The following is a 10,196-nucleotide window of genomic DNA, read 5'->3' on the forward strand; positions in this document are numbered from 1 at the left end:
CTCAGGCTGCAAACTGCCCAAGAGTGTGAGAATCAGTGTTTGCATGTTCTCTCAGATTTTATTTGGGGGAGTATAGGTTTCATCAGCAATGCTTTAGCTCCATTATCAGACTTTTCTGTCTGGTGGTTGTAACATTATAAAGCCACAAAGACGCCCTTTGGGATTTCCGTGCATGCTCGTCATGCACCACTCACTAATCCTCCCTATGTCCAGTGTCAACCTATCCATCCGAACATTCCCAAAGCTCCACGCTGCACTCACATTCCATGTTCATGAGAGAAAATCTCAAATTCCCAAGGTAAAATACGTGACATACTTGGGGGCGTTCCTGGTGGCACACCTGGTAGAGCGCGTACCACAGAGGCCCAGTCCTCGTAAGCGGGCGGCCCGGGTTCGAATCCGGCTCGGAGCCCTTTCCCGCATGTCTTCCCCTCTGTCTCCCCCTTTCACTCTCAATCTCTCCTGTCAATAAAGCTACAAAATGCCCCCCAAAAAAAAAAAAAAAAAATACGTGACATACTTTACCACACAAACACAAACAAAAACATGAGCTTGGAGGAGCAGTAAGATAATTTAAGACTTGTAGTTATCCATTAAAAAAATACATAACATTTTTTTTTTATATATACAGTCATGGAAAAAAATATTAGACCATCCATTGTTTTTTTCAATTTCATGTTCACAACCAAAACGGCTCATAAATGTGAGCAATTTTGGTTGTTATCATTTTATTATTCCAAACAAATGTACCTTTAGTTGTACCAGGCATTAAAATGAACAAGAAATTAAAGAAAACAATGGTCTAATCATTTTTTCCATGACTGTATACATATGAACAGGTAAATATTTTGTTTTATAAGATTTTAAAAGCTTTGTCCTACAGTCCACTTTTTATACTCTTTTAGCATTTATGTGAGCCTGAGCACATAAACAGTGAGGGGCTGTTTGAGAGGTTCCCTTCTGGTACTGCCATGACAAAAATAACCCTGGAGGTTGGTCAAATTCACTCCTGTTTTAAGGCGGCCCCAAGGAAGCCAGGGAATATCCTCTATGTGCTCGCTGTGGGCCCTAGACTTGACCTCCAGGGGAGCTATGCACGTCATTACTAACAGGCTCAAGTTGCTCTGTATGCCTTGGGTTTGTGTTACAAAAACATTTAACTGCTTACGTGAGTGTGATACTGTTAAAATTGCTTTAGTTACTGTATAAAAGGGTAACAACTAGAGCCAGATATGGGATTTTTGAGACCGATGACGATACTGATTGCAGAAACTAATTTATAATTGAAATGGCAGTCAATATAGTAGCCTCATTTTTTGAGCTGGAATGAAAATAGACCTTTTGATATGTGGATTGTGCACCGATTTTTTGCCACTCTGCAAATGTACCCACAGAGCTACTTTCTCAAACATAAAACTTTATTAAATAATATTCTACATTATTATACACTATACAAACAATGTATTACATTGTCAACCAAGTCTACAAAAGATAACTGAGAAAGTAAAGAATAAATAGGAATAAAATAAAGAGCTAAATAAACATAACTTCTGTTCAGTTTCAGTCAATTGCTGACTATATAAAAAAAATTCTAAAAAAAACTAATAGCTAAACAGTTTCTAAATCAGGTCAAGCAACATTTTCTGCATTATATATCGTGTAAAAAAAGTTTTTATGACAGCACTTTTCGGACATCCCATACACCAATACGCCTTTGATAGGCCAATATCAGCTGATAATATCTGTCACTGATATATCTGTCGACCTCTAATAACAACAACCAATGCCACATCAGAGCAGCAGTTACTAGTACTAGTGGTACTAGTAATACTAGTGCCATCCCTCTTATCAGGCTTCTTTGGAGCCATTAAAACAAGCAGATTGTAAGATAAATCTTGCATGTAATTGTTGAAAGGTAAGAATTTGAATTATTTGATTATACTTAATGAATATGCACAACAAAGGATGAAAAAGAACAATGTGGTTATTATGGACATTTCAGCTTAGATGTTAGAGTAACATAATTAAGTATAGCTCATTCACAAATACAATTAGCCATTCCCTTTGCAGTCAAAAATTATGTCAAAGTGATGTTCATGTTATAGGTATTTTTATCATAATGTATTGTTTTAATTTTTGCTGCTCTGTCATTGGCTTACAGTATATACACTTAGTCTGTAGCTTCCAAGCCACAGAAACAGTGCTCCAAATGTGCCGGTACTCACCAGGACACAGTACCGCCACTTCGCACAATCTGCCGGTACTCTTTTCTGCCCTGTTTAGATCAGGCTTTCTGAACTATTAATAACAGACCTAAATAAAAGAGTGCAGTGATAATGTATCTACACTCAAATAGAACAAGATTATGTGTTGCAAGCTTGTGAATTTGCAAATATGACCTTCTGATTGAGGTTTTTGGTTTCACTAAAAAAACACTCCAGTCAGTCAAAACTGAGTATTTATCCAGGTCACGCTATGAGTTGTGATAATGACCAGTATTAAGACTATAGACAATAACACACTGTGGTTTTTAAAGGGCAACAATGTAATCTGGGACCTCAGAACCCAATTAACTGCAAGGTTTTTGGCACAGCTTACAGCAGCCTGAGTTTGACAACAATAACAGTCACATTTTCACAGTAGAGTAAGTTAGCTAATTGGAGATCCAACAGAAATGTCTGCTCCAGACATTTGCTCACAGCAGCAGAAAATACAGGGTGGAAGAGAGGTCCAAAGAAGTGTATACTGGCGGCAAACATGGGTTGCAAGAATTAAAAAGAGTTTGTGAATCCTCCTCTGTGTCTTTCTGGCGGAAAGAATTCAAGCAGCAACATGTGCACGTAACATGACGACAATAGAGTACTGCAGATTCACCTCTGGAAGACAAACAAACTGACACACAGAGTTTCCCAGGGACCGCTTCCTCTTTTCTGTATGCCAGAAGCCCCCTGCCATGTAGTAAATCAGGAACCTGTGTCACTGACGGTTTGTTTAGCTCACACAAACACGAAACACCCTTAGAAACCACACAGCCTCCACCGTCCTCGATCCTCCACAAAGCACTACTTCTCACATTGCCAGCCACTGCACACAGGCAAAGCTCCCCAAATGCTACTTCTGAAGACATTAGCCCGTGACAGTTCTCATCAGGCACCTTGTGTGCTGGAATTGAACTGAAGAGGGGAGAAAAATGACCCTCCATAATGTATGAGCGGAAAAATTACCTCAAAAGGTTTCACATCCCCGAAATTGAATCCAGAACCTGAGGGGAGCGCTTCGAGACTGATGCATATGCGCATCATTGTGCTTTTGTGTAATACGATAACTGTGGCCTGGGGTAAGCAGACAGGAAAAAACATATAATGCACACTTGGGTTGCTGATTTGGTCTGAGCTGCATCACAATGACGGTTCAACTTGAATGAATTTGAAGGACGGTAAAAGATCCTGGAAGGATATGAAATTGGTAGTTCATATCCCTTAAAGGGCACCTATTTTGCTCTCCCTAATTTTCTGTCATAGATATATATCATGTTACATGTTGGAAGATCAAATAACATTTGGCCAAAGTGTCAAATATGATGTAAACATGTATGTATATAAGTATATAAAATAAATTCTTATGAGAAAAACTTAAAGCTTTGCATTGTCCTATTTCCAACAGCTTTTCTACTTTTTCCTTGAAATTATGTCAGTTCACGTTGGGTTACTATAGGCCACCACAGGAATGAGTTCTTAAACACGGAAGTAAGTTAGTACTTTAGCGCCCTTGGGTCTAGCCTCTCAAAATCAGTGAGGATTTTGAATGGGTTTTTGCTTAGATGCCTGAAATAAAGTCTGGGGTTAACACAAGATGAAGAGTTGTTCATGTTTTTAAGTCATAAAACACATTAGTAAATCCTCCCACTTGTAAAGTTTGGAGTTTTTATGTGTCCTTAAAAAAGTGGCTAAATGAGACTACAGTGGTTGTCGGGGACATTAAACGTTATGTTCAGTGTTCTTGCAAACTCTTGTTGATTGAAAATTATGTAAATAAACAATTTATTAGGCTATGGATTTGCTTGTCAAAACTGCTGCTTAGCTTGTCTGAGAGCTTCTTAAGGAAAACGGCTGTGACGTTGAAGTCATGCGGCCGTGGTGTAGCTTGTGATAGCATAACATTAGCTTCTTACTTTTATCGGCTGCATTAACCCTAATTTTGGAAGCCATTCCTGCTGGAACATGTTTCATTGTGTAGTTTTGGTTCAGAAGTTGTCATTGGTGATTTTTCAATTTTTTCAATGAAAGATGGTAAATGATAAATGGAAGTTTATATAGTGCTTTTATCCAAAGCGCTCTACACTACAAACTGCTCATTCACCCGTTCACACACACACATTCATACTGGTGGCCAAGGCTATCCTAAATGCCTAAATGGTGCTAACTTCCACAATTGGGACCACCAATGAATGCAGCATCGAGAGCCATCGTAAGCCATTTGGGGTTCAGTATCTTGCCCAAGGATACTTCGACATGTAGGCTGCCATGGTCACGGATTGTACCACCAACCTTCCGTTCCACTGACGACCACTGACGACCACTCTACCAACAGAGCCACAGCCAGAAATAAGTGCTACAGTGCCATCATATCACTGCCACATGTAGCTACAAGCCAACATAAGGGAAACCTTGGTTGCCAAAATTATACATTTCTCCCCAATTTCTGATCACGCTTTATAGCAGAAAATGCTGCTGCAGTGCCGTTATAGTCATATCCACTGCTACATCATATAGCTACGCGCTGGGAAACCTGTAATTAAGGTTGCCGATGTTAATTTCTTCCCAATTTTGGATCACATTCCTGCTGGAAACATGATCATGTAATTTGTGTTTTAAAAAAGCTTTAATCCGTGATTTTTCACATTAAAAATTGCTGTATTATCCCATTTAGTTTATTGCCACCATATCCTTGGAAAGAAAGGGATTAAAGAGACAGGCACTACAACAGTGTGCCTCAGTGTTTCAGTGTGACAATGTGAGAAAAATTGTGTTTTTTGAACATTAAAGCACATAAAAACCCAACATATGTGTATGAATCCAAGTATAATAGGTCCCGTTTAACAAATAGTGTCCAAAACAGGGGGCATAGGAGATAAATCAATAAGCTGCAGGCTGCAGAAGTCCAGGGTGCCTTGATGATTTATGAGGGGTTAAGCTTCACAAGAACCATCATTACTCTTGTGACTGAATCGGGTGGCCTTTGCACTCATCAGAGTTGGTTGCCAGCAGTGTTTACAGGAAGTTGCATCCTTAAAATTAGCATCAGCACACACAATCACCACATTACCACACAGTATCAACACAGCCATGTTAATGGCACAATAACTAGAAAAAACAAAAGAAAATCACCCCTAGACTCTTGACTGCAAAGATGTGATCCTAAATTTCAACCCCCATTGCACCACACAGCTCCTGTACGACAGTATCAGCTCCAGTGTGAATGAGATTCCACTGGCTAGCCTCCTAAATGCCATCACTTCAGGAAGAGATCTGCCATACCATGGAGATCGCAAAGGCTTTGGGAGCTATGCAGCCAAGACCTTTGTCTCGCCCACATTTAATAGCTGTTTGCTGGACTCAGGCAGTAACACACAGCGTGATAGTTTGGGGCTTGAATCTGTTGAGTTGCATGACATTCCCACTGCACAATCAGCTCATGTATTTAGTGTAGGCTCGGGTCATTGGAAGATGTCAGAGCAAAAAGGCCTCACAGACTCATTTGACGGCGCTGCCAACTGGCAGCTCTGACACGTTCACTGTCCAAAGTGTCCTGATGGACGACATGCATGGATAGTGGAGTAAAGACCCAGTTTTACTCAGCTTATTTTTTGAGTATTTCTGAACATTTATATCCCATAGCCACTTGATCACAATTTATATGAAAAGCTGTTAAATAATGGTTCCTAATCTGGCGCCGGGGCATCCACAGGTGTTTATACTGTAAGATAAATCTATCTTTTTCTTGTGAATGACTGTATAATTTATTTCTTCAAGCCTCTAAAATGTATTTGAATAAATTCTGGATGAACTGCTGATGACTCGCTTACATATGCATGGATGGATTACTGAACAGGCCTAGCAGGCACAGGCCCAGGGGACCAGAGTGTCAGGGGGCCCTCTGGCCTTCACCTCCGGAATGTCACTCAAAAAGACACACATCAACAAGGGAGAGACTCAAATGACCACGAAGAGACACAAAAGAGCCACAACGAGAAGTAAAGCAGCTGCAGAGAGAAACAAAGAGACCACAAAGACCACAAAAGTTACACAAAACTGTAAAAAGGGCAACCACAGACAAACTACAAACAGACCAGAACAATTATAAAAAAAAAACCTCACATACTTAAATTCACAAACTACTACAAAGAGACACAAAATGAGCTGTGTAATGACTACCAGGGACTTAATAATAACATGACTTAATGATAGAAACCTGTGTGTTCTGCTCCAGGTGGTGGAGCCTTTTGCATATTTGTGCCCAGGGGCCCATTATCTCATAGTCTACCTATGCATATGTAACAACTGATGAATGTTACAGGTAGACACTGCTTTGCTTCGAAGGTTCTTAAAACCTGTTTCTCTCAATTAGCTTTTTAATATGAATAATAGGTTTCCACATGATCATAAAATCATCTGCTAAAGTCACATGATAGATTTCTATGTTTGTGTCCCTGTTGTTTTCTTCTCACCAGTTGGAAGCATGAGGTGATGTCATGTACTTTTGTGCGCCAATCAAACTTGAATCAAAATGTGATGACAGCTGTGGAGCCGTTTGCTTTGTTGCCAGGCTACTGAACAAACCACATCCACACAGTCCTAGTGAAGCACATCAGCTGGTTGTTAATGTTTGTAATATCAAAGGTGGTTTTAATTTCACTTTGAGGATAGTTCATTTAGTCAGAGTTAAATATTATTACTGAGGAAAAGTCTTTTAACCAAGTTTGCAGGGATCTTTTACACATCCTTAATGCTGGCCTGGATGTTGAGCAATACATTAATCAGGTCAGATCAGAGTCTAAGGTGTCGGACAACAGGAAACATGGTGAGGGTGCAGCTCGTATCTCTTAATAAAGAGGGAAGCAGAGTTGTTGACGCAAGTCATCTGTAAGGCCAATAAATATATTGTGACTTAGACGGAGAATACTTCTCACTAATATCTCCTAGAAGTTTCACAATTCTTTTTAATGTCTTCCTCCTGTCCTATGTACAAAAGACGATTTGGGCCAGGTGGGAGAAAAAAATGAGGAGGAAAAAAATGTATTCAACACTTCAATAAAAAAGTTGAAATATATATATATATATATATATATATATATATATATGTATATGTGTGTGTGTGTGGGGGGGGGGTGTGTATATATATATATATATATGTATATGTATATATATGTTGAGAAAATAGGCAAAAATGTCAAGAATAAAGATAAAGTCAACTTTTTGATTTGGGTAAAGTAGACTGCAAGCTACAACCTGATTTTCCTCAATACATCTAATTTATGTCTAAAAAAAAATCACATTAATTACATAAAAGCAGATTTTCCCAAAACAATAGTCGTAGCTTCTACCAAGAATATCTCATTTATGTGTCGGGGGACTTTTGTTCTAGTAGATCCTTTAATATTGTGCTTATTGCTCATTTTATGACACTGATGAAAATCAGCTTGTAGCTGCAGTAACTGTTTGGATAGAAAACAATGTTCCTTTGATGACTTATTGACACGGGATCAACCAATCTGTGAATATCTTTCAAACCAAACACAAAAAGTTGTTTTTTTCCCTGCATTTTACTTTTTTCTCAAACTGCGTAATGTAAAAAAAAAATACCCCCTCATTATTTTTTCCTCCTACCTGGCACCAATCAGCTTCCGTACCTATGGTTGGGTCTTGTTTGAGATATTCACAATGCCCAACATTTTCTGGTGGTGCTGCTCCATTTGCTCCGTGTCCGTAAGCATTCCAAAAAATGCACATATATGAAGAGAATGATCTCCGAGTGGTCAGGATTTGACAGGCTTTAGGCAATAAAACAATTCAGATTTTCTTACATTCTTCCCTGAATTTAGTTTCCCAAACTTAACACAGTCTGTCAGTTGTTGCCAAAGGAAGCTCTGGATGGGAAAATCTTGGGGTTTCAAACATGTAAACCAAATCTTGATGTAAAAGCACAGTGGCATATAAGAACAGCACAATTAAAACCTACAATTAAACTGTAGTTTTTATGCATATTAGCCTATTTGGAAAGAGTCCCACTCACCACTGCAAAGCCCCCGAGAGAGTTCAGCTTACAACAGTATCAAATTTGACCTGTTGACAGAAAAAGTTCACTCGTGAACAAACTTGGCCGTGAATGAACAATATGCTGTTGCTTGTGCTCTGCCACCTCCCTGATAGTGTGACTCCAACGTATCTTTCCTCAGCACAGTGTACCTACTCTGCCAACTGTGACCACCGTCATCACATCCTCTCCTCCTACACATCACCCTCACCATCACCATCACCATCACCATCCTTTTTTCTCTTTTTTACTGCCCAGCCCACAAACTTCCAGCATGTCCAAATCTGCAGCTTATGTAACCATGCAGATGATTTAGCAACCAGTGACCACCGCTTACATCAAAGACTGGCTGCTGAATGGAGCTGAATCACTGTTGCTTTCCACTTCAGTCCATCTGAACAGCCTGTGCATTTCATCCCTTCATATACTTTAATATTGATTATTTCATCTACTGAATGGATGCCAAGTCTGGTAGATTACACATGGGGGAATCCATGGATGTATAGTTAAACACAGCTGAATCAACCATGCATGCAAGCCGATATTAACATTGATCATTGGAGTATATAGCAACAATTATAATCTCATGTGAGCATTTAGAACAGGCTGCGTGCCTTAATTTCCATAAAACATGACTGTAGGCTACGGTTACTCGGCGTGTAGTGTAAAACACCGTGTATTAAAAGCTCCATAAAACTGACAAAGGTGAGTCTGAATCTCACGAGCACTATGCATTAAATAGGTGATATCATACACGACGGCCTAATGCTGTCAAAAACCCACCAAACACCGCTGTTTTACTCTATTCTCCTATCACATCCATATTTTCCCTGACAGAAGGACTATATGCAGCGAACTGGACCCGGTAACGGACGCCAGTGTTGCTTTAATGGATTGAGGACAAAACAGCATATTATGTTAATGCCTCGACCCCGTAATCCATGCCGATATGGTAGAAATGACCTCGATAAAACACACAACGCTTTAACAAACTGCATTGTCAACTATGCGTTATTTCTGCTCGACGTCCCTGCAGCTCGGGGAAACACGGGGCAGCAGCGCATTGCACACGGGTCCATGTCAGCGCGTCCTACCAGAGAATACAATCCCACAGGGCGCGGAGGGTCCAGGTGGAGGGGGAACTCTCCAGGCAAATCCCGTAAAGTGTCTTCTGTCTTCGGCTTCGGCGCTCAGCACCAGACGCAGGCAGCGGATCTCCAGCGCTCAGTGAGTGAGCGCAGCTGAGGCGGCTGTCAGGTTGACGTTGGGAAGGCAACCCACTACTTCCTGTTACATCACAGCGGAGAGTACAGCTGAGGAGCTGGGAGCTGAACCCCCACACTGAATACACACTTGTTAGTAGTGTATTCAGTGGTGGAAGAAGAATTCACATCCTTTACCCTATAAAGCCAAGTGTATCATATTTGATACATAAGTTTTTGAGACCTCTACATCATCAGTGTGATATTTTTTTTCCTGAAAAACCTGATGAATACATGAATTAATGATTAAAAAAAACTGAGCAACAAATTTCACAAAAATACCAGATGTAACAAAAATGATTTGCTGGTTCCACTGGTGGATCTGTCATTGCTGCGTGAAAACTTCATATCAGCAGATGTATGATGTTGTTTTATATGGAAAAAAATATTTTGTATGTTTGAGGAAAATGTTAAAAGGAAAGTCAAAGTTTTATTTGGTTAAAAATATTAGGTTTTATATGATTATGTGAGTTCAAGAAAAGCAAATTGTGAGCAACAAATTGCACAAAAAGACCTGACGTATCAAATATGATCCAAATTAAATTCATATATGAAAATTGATATTGAATTAAAAAATTTTTTAGCTGGTTCAACAAACACTCCAGTTTTGAAAATTTAGAA

The 10,196-nt window shown here is 39.6% G+C and overlaps 1 protein-coding gene across 3 annotated transcripts in view; it reads right to left on the reverse strand.

The window, feature by feature from the left end:
* The window catches only part of LOC131978962 (calcitonin gene-related peptide type 1 receptor), a 43,309-nt gene extending 33,761 nt beyond the window's left edge, over positions 1 to 9,548 (reverse strand). For 2 of the 3 annotated variants that reach the window (XR_009395017.1, XM_059342811.1), the window contains exon 1: positions 6,086 to 6,325. Coding sequence is in view for 1 of the 3 variants with exons in the window: in XM_059342811.1 (XP_059198794.1) it covers positions 6,086 to 6,093 (8 nt within the window). In the remaining 2 variants the exon portion in view is untranslated. Of the gene's footprint in view, positions 1 to 6,085; positions 6,326 to 9,407 lie in introns of those variants that run through there. The other variant, XM_059342812.1, reaches the window with a different exon arrangement.
* Between the last annotated feature and the right edge of the window lie 648 nt (positions 9,549 to 10,196).

Source organism: Centropristis striata, chromosome 10 (genome assembly GCF_030273125.1).
Source record: "Centropristis striata isolate RG_2023a ecotype Rhode Island chromosome 10, C.striata_1.0, whole genome shotgun sequence".
In the NCBI taxonomy this organism is placed as follows: Eukaryota; Metazoa; Chordata; class Actinopteri; order Perciformes; family Serranidae; genus Centropristis; species Centropristis striata.